The 26,072-nt window shown below is 53.8% G+C and overlaps 1 protein-coding gene across 1 annotated transcript in view; it reads left to right on the forward strand.

Annotated features, from left to right (window-relative positions):
• Positions 1 to 26,072, forward strand: part of PEBP4 (phosphatidylethanolamine binding protein 4) — a 55,542-nt gene that overhangs the window by 8,320 nt on the left and 21,150 nt on the right. The window contains exon 3 of the mRNA XM_032203964.1: positions 15,426 to 15,524. Within this exon, the coding sequence (XP_032059855.1) occupies positions 15,426 to 15,524 (99 nt within the window). The remainder of the gene's footprint in view (positions 1 to 15,425; positions 15,525 to 26,072) is intronic.

Raw genomic sequence — 26,072 nt, forward strand, 5'->3', positions numbered from 1 at the left:
AGCACAGGAGCCTTCCGCACACGGATGAGTAATTTTTCCCAATTTGGGGGCTCTTCCTGCGCTCCCCCGCCCCGCAGCAGCCCCGAGCCCGCCTGCCTCTTTCCAGCTGCCAATCTGCGGCAGAAAAGTCCCCACCATCTCGTTCCCCCCACGGAGGGAGGGGACGGGGGATCTGGGTTATACAAGCCAGGGCTGGGGAGCCTATTTTGGATCGCTCCTTCCTGCCTCCAAAATTGCAGCTTCGAATGTGACAAGTTACAAAACACTTGAGTCATTTCTCTTCTCTCTCTCTTTCTCTCTCTCTCTCGCGTTGCCGTTCCCCCACAAGGAGAAGCTGTTCGGTTTGGAGGAGAAGGGAAGGGGGGGGGGAAGAAAAAAAAAAAAGAAAGGGGAAAAAAATAAAAAATAAAAAGGAGGGAGGGGGATGCCGGCTCCCTGCTCCCCCCTCGGTGTGCAGCCCACACGCAGGGTAACTCTGAAGCGCTGTTTATGTAAGCTGCTCATGTTCTGCTGAGCTGCAGCGAGAGCTGTTGTCGATTCAGAGGAAAGCCCACGTCTGCCCACGTAGGATCTCCCGAGCAGGGTTGTGTAACAGCAGCCAGCGCCGTGCCGGGGGCTTGCTGGTGATGCCGGGGGGCTCGGGACCCTCCTCGTCCTGGGGGAGGTGGAGGGGGAAAGATTTGGAGTGTGGTGGGAAGTTGGGGTGGTTTCACGTGGAGAGGGGCCGCGGCTTGGACCTGCTGCTGGTCCCCTTTCCGGGGGCTTTCTGGTGATGCCGGGGGGCTCGGGACCCTCATCCTGGGGGAGAGGGAAGGGGAAAGGTTTGTGGTGTGATGGGAAGTTGGGATGGTTTCATGTGGAGAGGGGTCGCAGCTTGGAGTTGCTGCTAGCCCCATGCCCACTGCACCGTGTCCAGGGACCGCAGGATGGGTGCCCAAGTGTGCCCCGCTCGCATAAACGGCACATTTTGGGTAATTTTGGGTGGCTTCACGCATCTCTGCTTCACTTTGAGGGCACTTTGCTGGGAGGAGAGGCTCGTGCTGGGCTCGAGGCGGCGAGATCTGCGCAGGTCAGGGAGGGAAGGCATCGGCCCCATCCTGAGCTCCGTCCTGCAGCGATGCCAGCGTGCACAAATCCCTTTTCGCAAGGGCTCCCTTGTCCCAGCTATGATCTTCGTGCTCTTCCTGCCTAATTTCACGCTCTTCTTGTCCCAAAATGATCACACTCACACTACCAAGCCAAAACCCTCCCAGGGCACAACATTTTCTCCGGCACACGTCCCCACTTGCACCCTGCTGCCGTCCCCCGGTGCCACCAAAGCCGGGGCTGCACCGGCGACGCCGAAACCCAAATTCCTTGCAGCCCCCGCTGCAAAAAGGCCCCGAACACTCCTGCACCACGCTGCATTATCATCTCAATGCTTCTTTACATAAATACTGAAGAATAAGAAAAGCCGGTGGCTGGTGTTGCTCCCAGCCTCTGAGGAACGCTATCGCAGTTATCGGATTTTAGTCCTTTTGCAGCGTTACATTTTTATACATATTTATTCATGCAGAACAGAGACGCCGAGCGAGTCGCCCTGCCACGGGGCTGATGGATGCACTGCTATACATAAGAATGCACCTTCATTTCCATCCTCCCCACTTCCCCACAATTGAACTGTGTGCAACCGGGTTATTTTTATGCCTCGTGTGTATTTTTTTTTTTTAAAGGTGGGGGAAGAAGAGAGGAAAGAACCCTCTAAATTCAGATTTTTTTTAAAAAAAAAACTTCTATTAAAATTTCCCTCCTGAATTTTTATAAGCCGTAGAAATGAGGCACATCAGCGAGCTCCACTGGAGGGGAGAGAGGATGAGGGGGAGGAATGCGTTTTGGGGCAAAGAGTAAGTTTATAACTATTTTTCTCTTAACCTGAGCAGTTAGCTGTACTGCAAGCCATTCATCTTCTGATTTAATAACTCATTCTCCCGGCGTGGAGATGGGGTATTATATTCCTGGATATTGCTTTTCTTGGTATCAAGTATCAAAGATGAATCCGCGTTTTCTAATAAAATACATTTTCATTGTAATTGAAATAATAATTTTCCGCTCCTTTCCCTTTCCCTTTTATTTTGGGTTCTAGAGCTCTCCTTCCCCCTGTTCCTGCCCTGACATTTATTTATTTCCCTTCCCAAGCGAAGGATTTGGTGCTGGCAATACAAACTCACGGATTTTCTGCCGTCCCGGGGGGGTTCTTTTGGGAAGTGATGCCGTTTCCCTGGGCTGCCTCTTTAAACAAATTCTGTATCGGCTGTTCTGTAGACCGTACTTCGCTGGGGTTAATATTATTAAACAAAATTTCTCCCTTTCATGTTCTCCCGCACCTGCCTGTCTCTTAACTAACCATTTGATCTCGGCAGCTCCGCGCGAGGGTTCAGAGCCCGACGGGGAATTAATGGGAAGGAGAAATCGGCAGCGGATCAAAGTGGCCGCGCTGCAGGCGGCGATGCTCGCGCCTCGTGCTGGCGCTGGGGGGGACGTGGGGACACCTGGGGACAGCCCCGGTGCCAACCCCACCGTCAGGCCTGGCTCCCAGCCGTCTCCAGGGGCTTCCCCACGCTTGTGGGTGCCACCAGGAGCAGTGGGAATCCCCTCATTGAACAAATATTTGGCGAGCAGTGGGGAGGGCAGAGTGCAATGAACCCGGCGCCGAGGTTGGTGCAAGCAGCAGGTTTGCAAAAAGCAGGTTTTTCTCAGTGAAAATTTGCACTTTCCACCATCCCCTCCATGGACCTGGCTGCTTTTTTGGGCCCCCTATGGGTGGTGGGCACCCAGGGCAGCATCAGCACCGTGGATCAGGGTTTGGGTGCTGCTCATGGCTCTGCTGGGCTCTGTCTCGATGCTCTCTGCACAGGACTGAGTCGCATGGAACTGATGGATTTGCAAGGTTTCTCCCAGCTGGAGGGAAAAAATGGGGAATTTGGGTGTAAATCTGGCTGTGGGAAGACACAGGTGACTTTTGTCACCTTTTTGTCCTCTCTTGTTGCAACGAGGCCACTTGCTGCTTGCAGGGCAGTGGCAGGGACCTGTGGGGCCGAGGACCAGAAGCTGCTGGAGCGCATCAGAAGGCATCGTGCGCAGCCCATCCACCCGCTAAAAACCCCTGCGTGGCTTTAATTTTCCCAGCAAAGATCCAGTTTGGGGGCAGAGCGGTGCTGGGCGAGCTGCTGGTGCTGAGCCTTCGTGGGATGCGCCCAGCTTGAGTGCACCGGGAGGGATCCGTGCAATTAAAACCCCACCGCACGCGCGAAAAGTGGCAGCCTCCAAACGGCGAGCGAAATCGGGATGAAAGGCAAACGCCAGCCCTGGCAGAACCCTAGGAAAGGATCCATCAACAATCCGCATCGTCCTGGGATTTCAAGGCACGCCAATGAAATTTGGCCGCCTCATTTCATTCACTGTCAATCAGCCGCGCTGCTGCTGATGCTTCCTCCTCGTTTTTAGATCCCTCGTTTCTTTTGGCGATGCCCAGAGCTCGCTTGTATCCCAGCCAGGCAGCCCTCATCACCGCGCGATTAAATCATCGTAAAAAAAAAAAAAAAAAGAAAAAAAAAAAAGGAGAGACGGCGCTTCTCAGACATAATAGTAAAAAAAAAAAAAAAAAAAGAAAAGGGGGTGGTGGTGGGGGACGGCTCTGGGTCTGCTTCTGCTCTGAGCTCTGCCAGCTCCAGCCGTGCGCATTCCTGAGCCGTTCCCAGCTTCTCCTGCTGGTGCCACCGGGCTTTGTCCCTGTGGAGATGTTGGGGTTTGGGTCCCTTGCACCCGCTGCCCCCGAGCATCCCCGGTGGTAAAATGTAGTGTTTTAATTATGGAGCTGGCTGCAGAGAGGTGGGGGGGTCAACACGCACCCTGCTTGCAGCCCCGGATTTGGCCCTTCCCGGATTAAAAGTGTCCCAGCAGCGGTGCCCAGCTCTGCCCCGAGGAGCCCTGGTGGCCAAATCGGGCTCAGATCCCGGCTTTTCTGGCACGGAAGCGATTCAGGGTGTGGATGCAAACCCTACCATCTGCAAGCGGGGCTGGGGATGGGGTTTGTTTGCCTGGGAAAACTGCATTATAAAGAAGTCGTGGAGCTCTGGCGCGGCGGCCAAGTGGGGCAGCAAAGGGCTGGGCGAGCGAATGCTTTTTAATTTCAGAAATGTCACTGAGTCACGAATGAGTCATAATTATAATGGGAGACATTTCCAACCCGGTGCATGACTCGGAGACGTCTTCCAGGGATATTAGAGCTGTTTGTAAAAGCCAGGCCTTGCCCCGGCGACGTGTGTCCCCCCTCCCCGGGGTGACAGCCCCATCGTGCGCCCGTGTCCGGCGGGAGCAGGGGGACGCATTAACGTCCCCATCAGGTGGCAGGTGTCTATTAACGTGACTCCTGTCCCCGCTGTGCCTGGCCTGCCCTTGTCTCGGGGCCACAATAGGGCTGTTTGGGGCAGCATTTCCATTGCTGAGCGTCGTTGGGGCTGGCAGGATCCGTCCCTTCAACCTTTGTCCTCTGCGGGAGTCCCGAGCATCGCCGGGCTCCTCCTTCTCCAAGCGCATTTCTGCAGCTTGGGTTAACAGGCAGCCCATCTCTGTGCCTCCAGCCCCAATTAATTAAGCAGGATTGGCATCAGCTAAATTAAAGAGTGGCTTTTGAGCCAGCCCGACCAGTTTGGGGCTTCTATCTATGGGTTCGTGCCAGCCGGGTCCCCGGCACAGCGCTGCAGGCACCGGGGAGCCGGGCTCCCTCCTCGCGAGAAATCCACCCTCACCAAACAGCATTAAATATTCCTGAGCTACGAACGTCTTGGACTGATTTTATTTTCCATAAATAAACTTGTTGGGAGATATTTGGAGATGGGCCTAAGCTGCGGATCTTGGACCGGTTCCCAAAAACTCGCTGCTGTTTGGGCTCGAGGGGCTGCTTTGGGATTGCTTCTCGCTCGATTTCGGATCGAAGGGTTCGAGCCCAGAGATCTGCCCTCCGATAAACCCCTTCCATGCTCCCCAAAACCCCCAGCCCTCCTGTATAAATATAGGGTCAGGCACAGCCTCCCTGCTGGGGCACAGGCTATAGGGTCGTATAGGGGATGATATAGGGGTGCTTTTAGAAGCAGCCACAGCTGTTGGGTATTTTTAATGGTCTCCAAAAGGCCCTGAGCACCTCTCACTGGGGCTGGCACCGTGGGTGCTCGGTGTTTTAGGCAGCTGCTGCGTGTTTGCAAACACCGAGTGAGCAGAAGTGGAGCGGATCCTTACAGCTGTGGCACGTGCACGGTGCCCCCTCGCCGAATTGTTCCAAGCTGGAAACGTCTCTGCTCTGCCCCAAAGCATTTTGCTTTCCAGATCGGGCAAAGGAAGGGGAAAATCAATTAAAATAAAAGCTTTTTTTTCCTTTCTAAATGAGGACGTGAAGCCGGAGAGCTGCTAGGCTCTGTTTGAGACCCGCTGCCTGCTCGGCTCCGTGGCGAGGTGAGGCTTTCCTTCCCCTCTCCCACCGGAGGGACCGAGGGCGCCGCGCTCGTCCGCCGAGCTCCTGATGGGTTGTGACAAGTACAGGATTGCTCTTTTGGTGAGCGCACACGCTCCCGAAAACCCTCGCGGTCCCTCGCCCCGCGCTTCCCCTTCTTCTCTGTCAATTTTCAGCCTCGCGCCGAGCGGAGCCATGGGAGAGGAGTCTAATCTGACCCGTAAACTCTGTCACATCCTCATTAATTTGGCCATGTCTCCCGCTGTAGCCTAAGGGGACCGTCACATTTGTAACACGGCTCCCGGGCGGCCGTCAGGGCGACGGCTTCATTTTGACAGCTGCGGGAAAGGTGCAGCGTCAGGCCGGGCGGAACAAAGGGCTGCACCGATCCTGTATTGATCCTGCATTGATCCTGAATTGATCCTGAACCAATCCGGCACCGATCCGGCACCTCCACAGCCCCCTGACCCATTGGCTTCAGGCTTGGTGACCTTGGGGACACCGGGGATCTGAACGCCCTGGGGAGAGCATCGTGTTTTGGCACTGCTGGTGGGCAGTGGTGGATAATTCTGCTCTTTTTTTTTTTTTTTTCCTTTTTTTTTTGCTGAATTTGCGTGTTTTGTAGCTCCAACTCCCAGGGTGGATCTCGCTCCATCCCAGGAGCTCTGCTGTCCTATTCTAATGCAAATGCGCGTGAGCTGATAATCTAATGTTGAGTGGATTATTTCACCCCCAGATGAGCTGCTGGAAGGCAAAATTTTGCTTTCAGTATATTGAACTAAAAGGGAAAAAAAAAAAATAGAAAAGCACCACAAAGAAACCCACCTTGGAACGAGGTTTTATCACCAGAAATCTGCGCAGGAAACGCTCTTCTCTCTTTCCCTCACGTGCCCTAAAAGAAATGAAGAAATTAGACCTAATGACACCCTCCACCAGCTTCAATTCATGTGCACGATGGTTGCATGAGCGAATATTTGTGTTGTAATTAAAGCAAGGGGGGCAATAAAGCAAGGGAAATTAATTAAAGGAGGGTCATGGCTGTGGGGGGAGCGCTCTCCATCCCACCCAACACCGGTGACCCCCCAAAATTGATGGCTTTAGTGTTTTGGGTGCTCATCGATCCCATCCTGGTGCACCTCATCCTTTGTGTTTCGCTCTCACCTGCAGCACCCAAACCTCCCCTTCCCATCTACCCAGCCAAAAAGCAATAAAAACCCCAAACTGCTTCATCCTAACCCCATTTTTCCTACAAATTTCCCCACTGGCTTGCATCATCGCTGCCAGCTTCCCGGCCGTGTCACCCCTGCCCTGTGTCGAAACCCGCATCCTCTGCTGGCCGGGCATCGCCCTGGGTGCTACCAGGAAAGGGAGCAGCACCGGCACGATGCCAGAATTTGGGGTTGTTTTGGGGCTTTGGGCTGGGCCACGTTGGCCATCAGCAGTTGCTCAAAGGCAGCAGGGCATGGACGGATCCACGCAGGAAACGTGCGTTGTTACTGGCAGCAGGATTTGGCCCCGGGGAGCAAGGGGACAGCCACAAGGTGCCCGCACCCATCTCCAAACCCTGCCCGGGCGCTTGGGGATGAATCCTCACCCTTGTGCCACACGTTTTTTTTTTTTTAAACTAATGCAACCCCACCAAAACAAACCTTTCCTCTGCACGTGCAGCTTCTTTCCCCTGGGAGAGCCTGGAAGAGAGAAGGAGGCGCACGTGACAGGCGTTAATCGCTTCGTTTAATGCGCTCCTGCAAGGCGCTGCCGTGCGGGGCTGGGCACGCACCCGCGTGGAGCAGAGCAGGCTTTTGTCTCCGGCTGCCGACCCCATGGGTGCGCCTGGGGTTTGGGTGGGTGTGTAAAGCCCTGCTCCTAAACCGGGGGTGCACAGGGGTGGCTATGCCCCCCCCCAAATCTTAAAAATGCATTTTATTTGAAAAAAAAAATAGGGAATGAGAATGGGGAGAAGCCCCCATTCCTCCTGGAATAGAAATGGGGTGAAAAAATCCCCCTCCCCAAAGCGTTTCCATGCAGGACAAGGTGGGATAAGGGCGAACTGTGCCGGGGGGATTGCGCCCTGTTCCGGCACGAGCATCGCCGCCCCCTCCTCAGAAATGATGCAAAACCACCAGATATTCGTTCAGGCTTCAGAAAAGTGCTATTTGCCACGCGGGGCCGCAGGTGAGAGGGGATTATTGGCGAGCATCCCGGCCCGCTGATTGCATGCCCCTCGGTGACCTGGGCACGCAGCAGCGGGGATCAGGCTCCCCATCCGTCCCCCCACCCGGGCAGAGCCAAGGCGAGCCGGCTGCGGCCCCCGAAAAGTAGCAAACTTATTGCCTAATAGATTTCTCAGTCATGAAGTCCCCGCGCTCCATATGTAGCGAAATCAAAGCAATTACGGATTTAAATGAAGCTGGAATCTGCGGTGCAGAAAATGCTTGTTTTAGCGTAAGATTGGACAGAGGTGAGCGACCTGCAGAACCCCTGGTAATGAAAGCTCTTCACAGCTTGCAGTGTTTCACCGGCCGGTAATTGCTGCAGTCTGTGATACGGATCTGGCTGCGTTAATGATGCACTGTTCCTTTTCATAGGATTCATTTAAGCTCCCCATTTTTCAGGGGTTTCAAAGAAACAAGGCAGCGTGGAAATTAACACGTTAACGTGGACGCTTTCCTCGCTCGGCGGATTTAAAATGTTATTTAAAGTATTTTTTTTTTTTGAGGGGGGATTGATTAGGAAAAGTGATCGGGGCTGGGAGAGCGGCTTGGGTCCGTGTGCTGGAGAGAAATGCCTTCCAACACGGGTGTGCATCACTCCCAGTTGGGCTGTGGCTGTAGGATTTGTGTTTTATTTAGCATGACAAGATGGATATATTAGAACAAAACATACATTAGCGAGAGAAAAAAAAAAAAAAAAAAAAAGGGATTTGGATGGGAATAAAAATCCTATTAACTTCCAAATGAAAACCACATCCAAGGGAGACAGTTGGCTTCTCTTCTGAGTTTATTATTAAATATTTTACTAGGGAGGGAAGTTCTGAGCTGAGCATCTTCTCCCTCCTGTTCCTGGCAAGAGCGGTGTGCGTAGTGGGGAGGGTTATTATTTCGCCAAAGCGGTGTCTTGGTTTCGCTCAACAGGTGGTGATGGTGCACCGGGGTGGGAGGAAGGCCCTGGCTGGGTTTTCGGATCCTTGCAGTCCATTAAAAATGCCCAGGGTGGATTCCCAAAGGCGAAAGGGCACGCTGGAGGCTCTGCACCCGCAGCTCCCCACGTGCTTTCATCCTTCGGCGTTCGGCGAGCGAGCGGAGCGCATGCAATCTGCCGCCGCTCCCAAGGGGCTCCAGGATTAATTTCCTTCCTTGACCCCGGGGCCGGCGGGGAGGCGAGGTCAGGCAGCAGGGAGCAGAGGGGACGGCAGCAAATGATAAGGAGCTGCGGGCATCCTCGGAGCCGGGGACGAGTCGGAAATGGCATTTCCAGCTCGCTTAATGGCGAGGCAGGCTCCGGCCGCGTGGAAGCGCCGAGATTCAATTATCGGCCCCCGCAGCCCCCCGGGACCCCCCGGCCTCCCTACACAGCCCCGGGGGCGGCGGGGGTCCCCACGGGCACGCCGGTGGTGGCAGCGAGCGGGGTCAGGATGAGCTGCGAGGGGTCGAGGTGCGTCGGGGAATAATAAGAGAGGAGCCGGCGGAGCGCAGGGCTCTCTATTTTTATAGCAAAAAAAAAAAAAAAAAATCAATCCGGAAAATAACGCGGCGCTCATTATTTAATTTCCCCCAGTATTTTGTGCACTCGTGGGATTTTACTATTAATTATTGTTGAATTTGTGCTTTTTTTTTGCTTTTTTTTCCCCGTTCCTTCGCAGTTGTGGTGTTATTTTATTGGGAACGACAGCGGCGCTCAGCCCACTTTGCATCCTGATCCACCCCATTAACCTCCATCCTCTCCACGGGTACCCCATCGACCTCCCCAGCCCATCCTCCTCCTCCTCCATCCCTTCTTCGATATTTTTTTCCTTCAAAAGCTCCGAGCCCTGCTCCGTTGCATGTGTTTGTGTCCAGGGGAAGAGGCGAGCAAAGGGCTGTGCGCCTCGTCGCCTCCGAGCCACCGATCCACGCCGCGGGGATGCTCGCGCCCGTGCCAGCGCCCGCGCATCCCCCAGCCCTGCTTCGGCAGATAATGAGAGCGAGTTTAAAAAACTTAAAGCCTCTTCCTTGCACGCCGGTGACTGACACAAATGGAGTTCATATTTAATCATCTGTTAACTCGTTGTCTATTATAGCTCTTTAATAGCACCATAGATATTCTTAATGAAGCATGATTTAAGGTATTTACAGCTCTAGGACCGACAGACATCACTCACAGTGTGCAGGTAATGAGGCGTAAAACAGCTCTGGAAACCGTAAAAATGGGAGAGAGAGAGGGAGCGATCGAGAGAAAGCAGGCAGGAGTTAGGAGCTGAATTGTTCCAGGGTTTGTTTTAAAATGTTTAGGCATTTAAAGTCATTTCAGCTTTCCCAGGTGTCTGGTGGCACCAGGTTCAGCAGTTCCCAGCGCCGTAACCCCTGCCTCGCCGGGCAGCCCCGTGGTGCTCAGGCTGGGACTGGTGATGCTGTGGCTCCATCCTGGCCTTGCACCCTTTCAAAAATGCAGGGAAAAGGGGAAAAATGCTCTTATGGGGTCTCCTGGGATGGGGATAAGGCTGGTTGCTTTGGCCAACTCTTGGCATGAGCTCTTTGCTCGTGCACGGAGGTGATGGAGCTCATCTGCAAGAGTCACCCCATGCCATCCTGCTTTTCTTTCACCTCCTCAGCAAAATAAACCACACACACACACAAAAAAGATAAAAAAAACAAACCGCCACCAACAAAAAAAATAACAAGCCACAACCCAAAACCAACCAACCAAACAAAAAAAAAAATCACACCGAAGCCCAAGCCAAGATTGGGAAAATAATTTGTGACGGAGGTGCCATTTTGCATCAAAATATTTTGCAGCAAATGTCAAACGCCACCAGCCCATGTGTCCCCGTGCGTGACGGTAATTGGGCTGGACGGCTGCGCTCCGCCGCCTCCTCCTCGCACTGGCCATGCTTCCCAGTTAAACCCAGCGTGGTCCCGGTGTGATGGCCGATGTCCCGGCTCCGGCCTGGGGCCGGCAGCGTGATGCTCGTTAGCACGGTGCTCATTAGCTCGCCTCCAGAGCTGTCCCCATCTCCAAGAGGAATAAATAGCTATGGGAAAGGCGGGGATGGAGCACAAGCTCTAGGGCGCACGGAGGGAATGCGTGGCACAGCCTGCTTTGGTTCTTGGGGGGGGGTCTTTGCTTTTTTAATTCTCTTTTTGCAGGGAATTAAAATTTCCCTTTTTTTTTTGTTTATTGTATCCATTCCTGGATGGAGAATGGGCAGCAGTGGGCTTGCCATGCCCCCTTCCCTGGGTGTCAGCAAGGGGTCCCCGCTTTGGGGTCATCCCCTGATCCCATGCGGGTGGTGGCAGTGACTTGGGAGGACCTCGGTTTTGGGGAAACCCCTGCAATGGGGTCTCGGAGCGAGGAGGAACAGCCTGCTGCTCCCATCCCACCCCAAAACGTGCCAGGCATGCAGCCTCCGCCATGGGCACATCCTGCCCACCCATATTTACCCCTTGGGAGGTCACCCTGCTTTTTGCTTCCTTACACCAAGAGCCTAAAACCCCTTTTGTGGGTCTATTCCACCACGTGGGAAAACAAAATGTTCTCCTTTCGTAGCAAATAACCCCGTTTCTTACACCATCCCAAGGCCTCAGTTTGGGAATAAACCTAACAGATCGACCGGGCTCGCCGTAACGATCCCGGATTAATCCATTATTATTCGGACATCAGGCTGCATAAATATTTGGCTGGCTTAGCCCCCGGGGAGCTGGGGGAGAGCAGCCTGGCTGCATGGCTCGTTGCAGGGGGGGGCAGCCTGTTAGAAAGTCAATGAAGTTCCCTTGGGCAGTGCAGGGGGGGGGACGAGATGCTTGGGTCAAGCGTTCAGATTGTGCCGCTTGTCCCCTTGGGCAAGTCCTGCTGAGCAGGGTTAATATTGCTGACCTATTTTGTAGGAGGAGATGAGGGGAAGGGGAGGGGGGACTGAAGGCTGCGAGGCTCTGGTTTAAAATAGGAAGGTGAAAACCACCTCGAAAATTGCGGCTCCGTTTCCCGAAGTCACAACAACCGACTTGGTTGCAAACAATTTTATTTTATTTTATTTTATTTTTTGCCTGCCTCACCCCTCCCGGTGCCGTTAGCCACAGAAGAAGGAGCTAGAATTTCTCTTTGGCGAAGCCTCAGCAGCAGAATTGCTAACTACGTGCCCGTTATAGAAACTTTTTAGTACTGGGGACGAGCCAAGAAAAAAGCCCAGATTGACTCTGAGATCTCAGCTGGTGCTTGCAGCACTTCCACCTAGCAGGAGGAGCGGCAGCGCCCCGGCTCTTGCGCTCAGCACAGGCGGTCTCCATCCCGTGCAGGAGAGCCAGGACGATGTTTTTGGGGACGCCGGGCACCCCGTCCCGCTCCCTGCCCACCCGTGAGCCTCTCTCCTTGGGTATATTTGCATTTGGTGTCCTGTAGTTGTGTAAAATGAGCTCACACCGAGCTCTCCCCTGCTCATCGTGCCATGGGGTGAGGTCTCAGCCAGGCGCTGCGTGCTCAGGACCGCGTCCCGTGCGCTGGGGGCTGCTCAAAGGCAGCCCCAAATCCTTCCTAGGAGGGTGGCAGCAAGAAAAAACGGGGCTAAAGCAGTGCAGGGGAAGTTTTAAGGTGTCGGTGCCGGGGTTTGTGTCTGCAGTGGCAGCTCCGTGCCCCCATGGGTTGGTTGCAGAGGTGAGGGCGCAGCGAAATGTCCCCTACAGCCTGGTGTGGCTGGGTGCTGGAAGCCTGCCGTGGGGTGGATGTGGCCCAGGAGGGATGGAGGAGCTGGGAAGGATGCAGGGGGTGGTTTCCAAGCCAAGGAGGGGGGTTTCCAATTCAAGGGGGGTTTCCAAACCCTTTCCTCGTGCCGAAAAACATGCGCCGGGCAAGGAGCAGGGCTGGGGCTTTGCCCATCCTTGCCTCCTTCCTTTTGGGACTGAATTTCGAAGACGATCTGGGCCAGCCGAGCTGGGCACCTCCAGCTTCCCCATCACAGCGGGGACAAAGCCCACCTCGTGCCCTCGTCCCAGGGCCCCGTACCCCAAATCCCCGCGGCCCCGCTTCGGCTGCCGGGGAGAGGCTGCCGCCCGCCCGGGTCTGCATGTGTGCCGCTTCCATGTGCGCTCGTTTCCAAGGAAACTGCTCGCTCTACATGTGTGTCGCTTTAACACCCTGTTTGCTCTCGTTTGGATAAGTCTTTAATTCCCGTGCAGCCCCGGCTCCCCGCGATCTCGGCGCACAAATCCCCTCTGGCCCGCCTGCTTCCCTCTCCCTGCCTCTTGCAGCAGCCCTGCCCGCTCCGAGCAAGTTTCCCAACCTGTGGATAAGCAGAACTGCAGCAATAACCGTGTGCGTCGCTGCTTTTCCCCTCTAGAAGTGGTTAGCAGGGGGAAGGTGATGCGTGGAGATGTGATTTGGGCTCCTTTTGGGGTTTGGGGGTGGCCCCGTGCAGCTGGGGTGCACCCAGGGGTGTGAGAGGCAGCCTGGGCTGGGAGGGGAAGGGCGAGCAGGGGGGTGAGGGCTCTTTGGGGGAGCTCTGTGCAGGTGTGAGGACCCCAAATGGCTTTTTCTTTCATTAGAAAAATAAGAAAAATGCGTTTTTCCTGCTGCTGGATGAGCGAGGGATTTTCGGACGGGGACCCACTTCCCTCCTCCCCAAAAGTCCTCGGAGCGGGGACGCCGAGCAGCTCCGGTGTCACCTTGGGCCAGCTCCTGCCCGGAGCCCTGGCAGCAGCTAATGCTGTTAGCCCGTGTCGGGGAGGGATTGAGGAATTAAAGCTCAACCCGCCGGCACCCTGCGAGCACAGGCGAGAAGCAGAGCAAGCAACAGCCCCGCACAAACCCCTCCAATTTTTCGGTGGCACACCACCACGCACGGCGCGTCACGGGGGAGCTTCGCTGCCTCCATCCCGCAGGTGATCCAAAAAAAGAAAATCCCCCAAATCCTCGGGGTCTCGGCTCACCCGGAGGGAGCCGGGCTCGGGACCGACCCGGTGCCCGTCCCCACGGGGGTCTGCCCCACGCCGCGTGCGCTGCCACCTTTCTAGGCCACAATCTGTACTAAATTGCGAGCCTGCTGTTAACTTCGCTTGCACTCTATTCTCGTGTTTGCTGTTATTTTTTAACATTTTTTTTTTTAATCTTTTTTTTTTTTTTTATTTTTTTTTTTTTTTTTTTTTTTTGCATAAAAGCACTATCCTCTCCCCAGAGCCTGCCTGTAGCGAAGGCATGGTCTGTACAACTGCAATTATTTCGAAGAACAGATGGAGTGAGGAGCAGAAAGTCTGTTAATAGTAATAGAAATGCTACATGTTAACCTGGACAGCACACGATGACAGTCCCATGACTACACGTTCTGTTCCCACCAGCTGGGCTCCGAAGGAGAAACGAGAGATTCATAAGCGCCGTGCTCGGCGCTGTACCCTCCCTAAAGTTAGAGCTCAAATTCCTTCACACTTGCGGCGCGGGGTTTTTGGGTTGTCGGGCTTCTTCCCCCCCCCCCTCCTTCTCCCTCCCTGTTCCCTCCTCCTTCCCATTTTCGGCACCGGCGCTGAAAGATTTCCGCTTCTCCGCGATGCTCTGGGCGGTGCAGCTGCAAGAGCACATGCAGGGAGGTGGCAGCCCTGCCATTATGTCCCCAGCCCCGTCCCCCTTAGGGTGGCCCCTTTTTTTGGGTGCACATCTGCATGCTCGATGCAAACCCACTGGGAATGAAATGGTTTGAGCCGGGCTGGGAGCAAGGCACGGCGCCGTCGGCACCTCGCTCTCGGGCAGGGCGCTTGCATCAGCCTGGGATTTTCTCTGCAACTGTTGCAAGCTCTTTGCTAAATGGGTTGAAATCCATGGATTTCTGGTAAAACAGCTCTTGGTGCACAAGTGTTGCTTGGTGTTTGTAGCAGGGGCTGAGCCACGCAGGGCTCCGGGGGCTGCAAAGAGGCTTTGGGGGCTCTGCGGGCATGGGGAGACCCATGGCACCAAGAGCAGGGCTCGTGAAATGGAGTAAGAGCTCTTGTCTCTGGCCCAGCAATCCTGCTGTGAAAATCCCTGCCCGGTTTCACAAGCGACACGGGGATTTAGCCACAGAGCTCCGGTTAATTTGGATGGGAACCGCATGGCTCAATCCCCCGGCGGCTCCTGAAATCGCAGCCCCGGGGCACTCTGGAGCTGAGCTTGGCACCGCTGGCGAGCTGACAGATGCACCTGGAGGTCTCATTAGGATAGAGATCCCTTAATCTGGGTGCTTGCAGGATAATCTGGTGCCTGAGGTCCTGCCAAATCCCCGGGGATCAGCAGGTTTTCCACCCACAGCCTCCAGAGGTCACTTCAAACCCAGCTCCATCCTGCAGGGACCCAAATCCCATCCCTGTGTCCTCGTGCTGCTGGCACCCTTGGGTGCTGGGCACCCTCGGGGCGGCCAGGGCGTCCATGAGTGGAGCTGGGCATTCATTTCAGGAAATATCCTGGCATCTCCTCCTGGTGCACAGGGGGGATCTTCCTTGGTGCCCTTTTGGTGGGACACCATAAAGCTGTTCTTCCTCCACAAGCACCTTGGAGAGATTTAGGTCACGGGGAGGAAGATGTCCCGAGAATGTCTGCATGCCTTGCATTCCCCCTATGATGCACAATGCTTATTTCTTGTATTATCCAAGATTTTGCATGAATACAAGCATGTATGCATGGGAAAGAGTGAAAACCTAGATGATTTTGGGGTTGTTCCATGCTTTATGCGCCACGGGTGCCCCGTGGTCCCAGGCGCCGTGCCCAAACGCTCTCCCTTCTCTTGCAGAGCAAGAAATATGTGCTGGTGCTGGTGGACCCCGATGCGCCCAGCAGAGCCAACCCCAAGAACCGCTTCTGGAGGCACTGGCTGCTCGCCGACATCCGCGTGAGTGTCCCCGGCCACGTCCCCAAGCGGGAGGTGGCGTTTGGTGGCGCTGTCCCAGCGGGCGCGATTCCCGGCGGGGCGCGCGCGCCTGCGGGTGAAATCCCAAAGGAGGAGCGTTTGCAAGGGAAATGTAAATCGTGCTCGGTGTGTAGGTAGGGGAGCGCTTCCTGAGACTATATAGAGCGAAGCTGGGCCAAAAATATTGCTGCTGCTTATTTTTTTATTTTTTTTTTTACCCTTTTCTAAGGAAATGCTGGGAAAAAAAAAAAATCGCCTCGCAAACTCCCCACTGACAGTTCTATCTGCATAGACAGCGAGCTGCTTCAGAGAGCTTGCTGTCATTCTTTTAGGGGAGTAAAACAACCATTTTGGTGAAAATGTCATGGGTTTATCCCTTGGGTTTCACAAACACGTGTTGGGAGGAAAGCGCGATGGGTCAGGGACGGGAAGGTCGTGACCGTGAGCTCCCCGTGTGCCGCTGCTGCGCCTCCGGAGAGGTTTTGGAAAATCAGTTTGTTCCTCTCCTGCTTGCTTTTGTCTTTTAAAAGATGAGGTGTTTCAGCTCTGAATCAATCTAACTAATAATCTTAGTACTAAAGTCTAATTAAGATATCAATTAATTTGCAGCATGCATTTAACAAGAAATATCTAGTCATTCTCTGCTATTATTCTCTGAAATTACTGCTAAGGGCTTTTTGTACAGATACCTTAATTAGACTTTTTATTGTTAATGGGAATATTGAGCAAATTAAAATTAGATATTAATACTTTCCATGAATTTCATAATTGGCTGAAAAATATAAAGCATTCAGAATAATTGCAGAGATTTGTGTATAGGGTTTTTTTTTTTTTTAATCCTTCACAGAAGCCCTTCTGCATTTCTAACAACAGGGTCCTGAAAGTCTCTCATTAATTTTAATATTTACTAAACGCAAAAAAAGCCCAAGCTCTTGTTTTCCCTTCTGTACACAGATCCTTCCGAGGCGTTCGCTATTGCTAATTATTGTGGTTTTCTTTTCTTTTTTTTTTTCTTTTTTTTTTTTTCTTTTTGGAGCATAAGATCTTTTAAGCAAAGATGCGGGATTAAGACCAACACAAATGGAAGGAAGGTGGCTTTTTCCCCAGCGCTTGGGTAGCGAGGACAGAAAGCTCCTTGCCAGGCCACAAGGAGGGAGCCCTTCCTGCAGAAGGGTGGATTTGGGGAGAGAAAAGAGATTTTGGGGAATGGGAACGGCTCTCCCATCACCAGGTGTCACATCTTTGTTGGCCCCAAGCCCCAGTGTTCAATCATTTTCCTCCTCGTGCCCTGGGTACCGAAGCATCCCTCCGCATCCCCTGCGTATCTGCCCCCCTTGCGCCATGCGGTGCCACCAGGGACCTCGCCACCCACACCGTGTCCCCATAAAGCCACCCCTGAGCGTCCCCACAAAGCCACCAGCTCCTTTGGTGTTTGGCCACGTGGCTCCTCGTGGTGAACTGCGGTGCCTTTGGTGCTTCAAAGCGCTCCAAAGCGCCTTCCTCGTGGGCAGGGCGCAGGGCACTGAGCCAAAATTGACCCTTGGGAAAATCCCAATTTAATATCATGAGCAAAGGCGAGCGGGAGCACCATGTGCCGTGCACGCTGCCCTACCCGGCCGTGCCACCAAGGGTGGGGAACAGCTTGGGATTTGTGTCCCTAAAGTGGATTTAGGGCCGGAGCTTCCCATCCCCGTTGGGTACCGCTCGCCGCTCCTTATCGGCGACTGCGGCGCTGCTCCGCCGATTGTCAGCCGCCAGAGATGCCTTCACTCCCATTCAAAATAATTTAAATAAAAATGTTGCTACAAAGTGGAATAATATCTTTTGATGAATGTTTTTAAAGCCCTTTAGGTTTTCATGGTAATTTGCAGTGTAAAATTATTTAGAGATAAGAGCCAAATTAGCTCTTATAGGCGGAGGTCGATATGTCCCGTTATCCATGCAAGCAGTGTTTAAATATAATCAGCCTTTACTCTAATGCAGCATAATTGTTCATTTGAAATAGCTTTTTTTTTTTTTTTTTTTTTTTTTTTTACTCCATTCAATGAGTCATTAAAATATTCAAAGGATAATGCAGTGAATTGGAAATGAATTTATCACATTATCCTGTATATACTGTAGAGCATCAGGTAGCTAGGCAGAGTGGGAGCCGGCGCACAGAGAAATCCAGTAAACAAGGCTTTCCATTTTGTCTTCGGTGGCGAAAACGAGGGAAGGGAGAGATCCCTGCCCTTGGGAAAGGAAGAAAACCCTGCCCTTGGGAAGGGAAGAAAACCCTGCCCTTGGGAAAGGAAAGCTTCCCGGCCTTATTCCCCCTCCGTGGGGAGCGGGGAGGGGGAGAGCGAGCAGCAAATTTGTACTCCGGCACAGCCTCGCCGCTTTAACTTTATTTTTATCAAAATATGTTTGTAGCAGAAAGTCGTTATGGAAACCAGCTCTGCCAGCCGGGAGGGATCCTGCGCCAGGCTGGAGCCGAGCGGGACCCGCGGGGAGCCTCCGCCACCCCTCGCGCCCGTGTCCTCCTGGGGATGTTTTGGGGAAACTGAGGCATGGAGCAGTTTGGAGAGGGCTGTAGGGTCAGAGGGAAGAGACGTGTGCCAATGGTTTGAGAGCAAACCGCTCGCAGCCCAACATTTTGCATCGCTTTTCCTCCCTGCCACGTGGCACTGTGATGGGCAGGATCCAGCCCTACGGCTGCGTGTGCTTGGGTTGGCTTTGCATGGAGGGGAAAATGATGCTGGGTGTGGATCACGGGGTCAGTTGTGGGGTCACCGCTGCGCCCTTGGTCCTGGATGTCCCATCATTGTCACCAGCTCTGTGCGGGGCTGGGTGCCTGCTCCTGCGCCTGCGTTTGTCACCGTTCCTCCTTGCTGGCTGATAAACAGGTTCTGGGTTGCAAGTGTCACCATAGAAACAGGTGCTATCTTAAGCAAACAAGGGCTTTATTAACCTTAAAAGTTGAGGGATTTGTGCATGACGAGAGGCTGGGAAGGAGTGGGGGGACGGGCAGGCTGGGTGCCCGCGTCCTGGCGAGGTTCCCATCCCTGTCCCCAGCCCTGTCCCCAACCCAAAGGGACAGCGATGCAAGAGCTCAGATGCAAACTTTTCTCACCAAGCTGTGTTCATACAGCGCCTGGCATGCAGGGCCGAGCTCATTTACCCCAAATATTTGGGGTTTGCCATGCCACGGAGAGCTTTCCCCGGACGGGCCCACCAGGGGACACTTCTGCAGCCATCAGGGCGCACGGAGCGGCACAGAGAGAGGAGGCAAATTTAGTAAGGGAAGGTGAAGCTTTCTGCTTGGGTTGTAGCGGGGGAAAAAAATAAAAAAATATAAAAAAAAATCAGCTTTTGGGTATGCGAGTCCTGCCTGCAGGCAGTGGTGGGTGTGGGAAACCTGCCCCAGGGAGCTGCCAGCGGGAGGGATGCTCATTTCGGGAGAAGCCAGAGCACCGGCGTGCCTGGGAGCTGCGGGAACGGGGAGAATTAAATCTCCACCTCGACACGAGGAGGGCCTGATCCCGGCTCCTCCGCCGGCCCTGAGCATCCCGGTGCCCATCCCTGAGGTTTGGCAGGCGCCGTTTGCTCGCCGGTCCCTGCTGCGCCGGTGGGAACCGCTGCTGCTTTGTAGCAGCGCCGCAGATGTAATAGTTAGTGACTCGGCATTGTTCCCTCTTGCTGGGGCTCTTTATAGTCTACTTTTTGGTGATTAAACCGAGCGTTTGAAAGGGAAAAGAACAGAGAGAAATGTTGTTTTAATTGATGACTTGGCTCCTTGGAATATTCGGTTCCCCCCGGTGTGAGTTTCTGTCGCTGCCTTTTAATGAAAGCTTTATTAATAAAAAAAAAAAAAAGAGAGAGAGAGAGGAAAAAAAAAAAAGAGAGAGAGAAAAAAAAAAAAGGAAAAAAAAAAAAAAAAAAGGAAAAAAAAAAAACAAAAGGAGCTGGCTGTTAGGGTGTCATTTTTCTCCGCACTTCAGGCTTCTGGGGGCTCTATGGGCATGCAGCAAGGGCAAACCCCAGCCAAAATCATCACAGAGGGCGGCGATCCCTTGAGCCCCCTCCGTGCAAACACAGAGGGCAGGATCCGTCCCGACTCTGCCCCGTGTCTCCGTGACGAGGTCGGGTGTTTACCAGGCTTCCCGTGTGCGGTACCCGAAGTTGAGTGTCAACTGCTATTATTCATGCTCTGCAAACAGATGGGGTTTAATTGCCGCTACTGTCAGGCTCTCGGCAAATATCACACGAAAAGGGCTTTTTGGCTAATTGTTGTAAAATAAAAGTTCGGGAACTATGTCTGGAAATTATAGATCAAACGTATTTTGCGGATCAAACTGTTTGCATTACCTTTAAACACAGGCTGTAGGCAATGGCATTAGGATCAGTGAGTGGCTGGAAGGCACAATGCCGCCCTAGGGCCCGCCACGCCGGAACAATATGACAGCAGTAACTTAGTGCTGATGGAAAAACACCCCCAAAACGTGATTGGCCTGAAACGCCGAAGAATGGAGCTGCTAATCTGGGTAATTTCTCGGGCACCATTAGGGCAAAGTGCTGCCTTCCCGTCGCGTCGGGGAAAATCGCGGCGCAGGGCGCGGGCCAGAGCCCTGCAGGGCTGCCCGCGGGGGGATGCGTGTTTGCACAAGTGCTTGTGTTTGCACAGATGTGTGTGCTTGCACAAGTGTGAATCTCTGCATAAACGTGCTTACACGAGCGTTATTTTTTGCACAAGCATGAATATTTGCACAAGAGCACACGTTTGCACAAGCACGCGTCGTTGCACAAATGTGCTCGCACGAGCGCCTGTTTGCACAAGTGTGACTATTTGCACAAGAGCTCGCCTTTGCCCAAGCATGGCTTTGCAGAAACGTCTTTGCACAAGTGTGTCTTTGCACGAGCACGTGTGTCTGCACAAGCATTTCTCTTTGCACAGATGTGTTTGCACAAGTGTGCATTTTTGGTGTGCATCTTCGCAGCCTCCAGGTTTCTCCCCTGAGCAAGTGGCCGGACTCTCCAATTGCTGCTGCTTGGGCTTATTCTCTCCTGCCTTGTAATTAGTGCCCCCAAATAATTACACACCCAGCCCCCCCTAAAAACCTGCCACCAAGCTGGGAAGCAGCAGGAGGGGAAGCACAAAGGGGGACGCGAAGCCTCTGCGGCACCTCGGGGAGCTCCAACCCCATCACCCCGCTGCTGCGCCAGGATGGGACATTTTTAGGGAAACATCTTAATTTGTGGCAATCATTTGGGGCTAGGGGGGAAGGGGAAAGCAGGGGTACCCCAGAACTTCTAGTTCCCGGCCTGTCCTTGCCCTCACCCCATCCCCAAGCCCCCGCTGCAATAAAGCACGGGGGTGACGGGCTCTGTGCAGACGTGCGCTAGGTGATTATTCTCATTATATTGCCAAGGATCCACGAGGGGAGAGGTGGCTGTGACGGCGACAGCGAGGTTCTTGTCACCGCCGCTGCAGGCAGCCAGCTGCTTGCAGGGATTCTGATTTTGGCACTTAGGAAGGCTCCTGCCTTCCATGGGCGAAGCAAAAATGGGATGGCGAATAGAGAAAACTTCATGCGCGCCCGCCGGGGCGCTGAGCCTGATGTGCTTTGGTCTCCGTGCCTTTTTTGCTGCTGCAAAAATGTCCCAAAACGGGGTTTTGGGGGTTATTGGTGGGATATGTATATGCCAGGTGCTCCTGATAGAGGTGCCCTGCCCAGGAGCTGCTCATCAGCCTCCGTTTTCACAGCAGGTATCATCTCCTTGCAGGCGGGATTTAAGGATTTCCTGGATGCTTCTATTTCATTTAACATGCAAAGGCTAATAATTTGTCACAACTCAATAAAGCCGGGGTTACAAACACTCGTGCTGCTGTTTATTTAAACGATGGTTTGTTAATTAGCTCCTCTTAACGAGGAGAGAATAAATCAGATAAAACGTACCAAAACGGCACGGAGATAGTTTGCGGATTGATCTCATTTCCCAACCAAGATGCTCCCTGCATCCTGGTGCTCACAAAAGGGACAAAATCGTGTCCTTTTGGGACATTTGTGCTTTGCACCGTGATGATTTTCCTCCCAGAGCAGCACCAGTCGAGCTCAGAGTGCAGATACCTGCGCCGCCAGGGATCCGCGCTCTGCCGTGTTGCAACTCGCTTGCCAAAAAGCACCAAAAAAGGACTTTTCTGCCTCTTTTCCGTTGCTGCTTGTTTTGTCTAAGGCAGTGGGAGGGGGAAGAAAAAAAATAAAAATCAGGTCAAAAATAAAGCTGTGCCAAGGCTGTCGCAAAGGAAAAGTTCAAGGCACTCGGAGCCAGCCGGGGCCAAGCTCCAGCTTCACCCGCGTGGGAATTCCCGCGGGGCACCGCGCGTCCTGCCGCCCGCCCGGGGCACGGCGAGCACAGGGTGGGAAGGGGCACGGGGACACCGCGTGTGGGCTGTGCACGGGGTGTGGGGACACCCTATATAGGCTGTGAATGGGGTGTGGAGGCGCTGGGTAGAGGCTGTGATGGATGGATGGATGGAGGCTTCCCATATAGCCCCTGAGATGCACGTGGAGGCACTTCCCATATGGCTTATTAGATGTATATGGAAATTTCCTATATAGCCCATGATGTATAAGGTGGCACTTCCTCTACCTCCTATGAGATGCATGTGGAGAAGCTTCCCATATAGCTCATTAGGTGTATGTGGAGACATTTCCTATACATCCCATGAGATGTATATGGAGGCACTTCCCATATATCCCATGAGATTCACAAGGAGACACTTCCCATATAGTTGATCAGATGTATATGGAGGCCCTTCCCATACATCCCATGAGGTGCATATGGATGCACTTCCCATATAGCTCATTAAACGTATATGGAGGCCCTTCCCATCCATCCCATTAGACACATATGGAGGCCCTTCCCATACATCCCATGAGATGTATATGGAGGTGCTTCCCATATATCCCACTAGACATATACGGAGGCACTTCCCATATAGCTCATTAGACGTATATAGAGGCACATCATATACATCCCATGAGATGTATATGGTGGCACTTATTATGTCCCATGAGATTCACATGGGCGCACTTCCCCTATATCCCATGAGATGCACATGGAGGCACTTCCCATATAGCTCATCAGACGTATATGGAGGCTTCCTATATATCCTATGAGATGCATGTGGAGGCACTTCCTATACAGCACATGAGATGCACATGGAGAAACTTCCCATATATCCCATCAGACGTATATGGAGGAACTTCCCATGCATCCCACGAGACGCACATGGATGCACTTCCCATATATCCCATTAGACGTATACGGAGGCGCTTCCCATATATCCCACAAGATGCACATGGATCTTCCCATCCACCCCATTAGACACATATGGAGGCCCTTCCCCTACACCCCACGGGATGTCCCCAGATTTGGGAACCCTCGCAGCCTTCTCATCCGCATCCCCCGAGCAGCCGGGGCGGAGGGGAGGGTCGCATCCTGCCTCTCGCCGGGTGTACCTGGCGGAAGGGGCTGTGATCAGTGATTAATCGGGCATGTGTGGCTGTGTGGGAGCGCGTTGTGTTGGAGGAGGGAACTCCTACAGCACCCCGGTCATGAATCATTTGAAAGGCAAATTTGCGCAGTTACCAAGGGAACGGAAGAAAGGAAGGGACTTCCCTTGCCGAAATGACTCGCGCTCTGATGCGGCTGAGAAAATCGCTCCAAAAGAGAAAAAAAAAAAAGAAAAAAAAAAGAAAAAAAAAAAAAAAAAGAGCCGAAGCTGTGACTAAGCAGCAGAAGTTATGTAAAGAGCTCGCTGGGAAGTGCAGGGGAGGGACAGCGCATCCTGCCGCTGCCCACGGCCGGGCCCCCTCCCCACCTCCCCGGGGAGCGGGGGCGAAGCCGCTGCTCCGCGCCTCCCGCCCGCTGCCCCAGCGTTTGGGGGGCTCGGGAAGGTCGGATCCGTGCCTGGGGGCTTGTAAAGGAGAGGGGGGCATCGTCCCCTGGGTGGCACATCGGGCATCCTTCCGTGGCGCTCTCGGCTGTGGCACCCTTGGGAGAAGGCACAGGCGGTGGTGGCAGCACGGGGGAGATGTCCTCGTTGGGGTGCGGGGCCATTTTTGGGGAGCTCCGTGGGAATCAAGAGGAGAAAAAACTCTGTGGGGCTCCCAGTGGGGCCAGATCCAGCTCTCCATCGTGTTTGGGACCAGGCAGAGGGCCAAGCACGAGATGCTTCCCGTGGGGGCTCTGGCACGCTGCAGGGGAGCAGATTTTGGGAGAGGGGCTTGGCGCCCACGTTCAGTGACACCAGTCCAGATTCAGGGATGCTCGGCCAAGTTTAGGGATGCCCATCCAAGTTTAGGGATGCCTGGCCAAGTTTAGGGACACTTGGCCAAATTTAGGGATGCCTGGCCAAGTTTAGGGATGCCTGGCCAAGTTTAGGGATGCTCAGCCAACTTTAGGGACTCTTGGCCAAGTTTAGGGATGCCCGGCCAAGTTTAGGGATGCTCAGCAAAATGTAGGGACGCTCGGCCAAGTTAAAGGGATGCTCACCTAAATTTAAGAACGCTCACCCAGATTTAAGGATGCTCACCCAAATTGAAGGATGCTCACCCAAATTTAAGGATGCTCACCCAAAGGGTGTAAAGGCAAGTCCAGGGTGGAGACACCAAACACTGCTCCGTGGCAAGGGGAGCCCGGCACCACCCGAGGCACCCCGGTGCAAACAAGCATCCCCAAACCTCCCAAATCCAATTTCTCCCTGAAAAAAAAAAAAAAAATAAAATAAGAAGCAACCGGTCGCGGGAAGAGCTCGCTGCAGCCCCAGCCGCGCCGGGGAGATGCTTGGGCTGGTTCCAGCTTCCGCCTGGAAGCCCCGCAGCCCGGCGGGGAGCCGCACATCTCCCGAAAAGGGAATGCAGAGGCAGCTGCACGGTGGAGGAAAACCCTCTCCCTGCCCTCCCCTGGTGCCACAGACGAGCGGTGTCTGAGCGATTAGTCACCGCGCGAGCGCCGAGGCTTCCCTCCTCCACAGCAAAGCCTGTCCCCCCACACAGGCAAGCCAGCTGAATGCTTAATTGGAGTTCCTCACACCTACAGGGGTATAGCCTTAAACGAAGTGACAGCGCGATCACAGCGCTGGAGTCAGACCCTGGGAGCCGCGGGTTGCTATGGAGTTTCTGGCTTCGGATTTTAAAGGAAAGAAAGGGAGGAAAAAAAAGAAAAAAAGACAACAATATGTGTATGTAAAATCGATCCCGAACCCGCAGGTGCTGCCAGGGGAGCATCGGGAGTGGGGCTGCATCGGCATCTTTGGGTCCGAACGCGGAGATGGGGATGCTCGAGCCCCAAAGAGGTGGTTTCTGCCCCCCAGAGCTTGCAGGGCATCAGTAAAACCAGGGGAAATTTGCTACCTGAAAGCATCCCGAAAAGCAGAAGGGGTCACCCTGTGCGCCCCAGCGGAGAGGGGGTGGTGGGCAGGGAGCGTCCCCTCGGGACCGGGGGCTGAGGCTCTGCTCACGGATTTGTTTTGGGGCTGACACATCAGCAAAGTCCCCGGCCGTCCCTGGAGGTGGCACGGCAGGAGTTGGCAGAAAGGATTAAATTTTTCACCTGGAATTTACAGGGAGGATTTGGAGCTGATTAAAGGCGGTTTCTTGCCAGTGCCCAGCCTCCGACCCTGCTCCGAGTGGTGCCCATCACCCGGGGCAGCCAGAGGCTGCTTTCGTTGGGGAGAGTTTTTTATTCCCATTACGGCTTTATTCCCATTACGAACAACTTTACTTCCACAAAATACAGGCACTGCGCATGAGGGAAACAGGATATCATTTGCGGTTTCGTGAAAAAGTCCGTTTTTTTTTTTAAATTATGGTTGCTTCGGGTTCTATTTAAAATTTGGAAAAAAAAAAACCCGGAAAGTTATTTCACAACGGCAGAAACGCACCGAGCTCCAAAACCAGTGACGAAACCCGTGGCTCCTCCTGTGCTGGCTTTGTATTTTTGGTTGGAAACATCCCCAAAACCACCCCAGAGGGGTGTTTTGACCAGAAAAGTGCGTGCACCCGGAGGGGTTTAGCCCAGGGCGCTTCGCTGCTGTGCCAAGGGAAAGGGGGTGGTGGGGGCACCCAGCCCGTCCCCAAATCACCCCCCGGAGATCCTTTAAGCCCCATTGATCCGCTCCCTGAATGCCAAAAGGGCCTTTAATCAATAAAGCTTGAACTTTTTGCCGGCCGGCTTCAAAAGATCATCAGCTTTGGGTGGCAGCCGATTAATTAGCGCGCGGCGAGCGGCTGGGGAAGGAGGTGGCCGGTAAATGCGAGCGCAATTAAATCTGTCAGCCTGGCTGCCCCCCGACCCCTCTTCCCGTGCATCGATCGCTGCTTGGGAGCCACGGGGCCAGGATTGCGCTCCCAGGAATGGGTTTTTTCCCCCCGTTTTGGCCTCTTCTCCTGCTTGTTTGGCTGGAAAAAGGCAACCCAAAGGGCTCCCCGTGGCCGCTCGCTCTCCCCGCTGCGCCTGAGCGAGAGCCGGAACAAGGTAGGAGAG

Source organism: Aythya fuligula, chromosome 27 (genome assembly GCF_009819795.1).
Source record: "Aythya fuligula isolate bAytFul2 chromosome 27, bAytFul2.pri, whole genome shotgun sequence".
Classification (NCBI taxonomy): Eukaryota; Metazoa; Chordata; class Aves; order Anseriformes; family Anatidae; genus Aythya; species Aythya fuligula.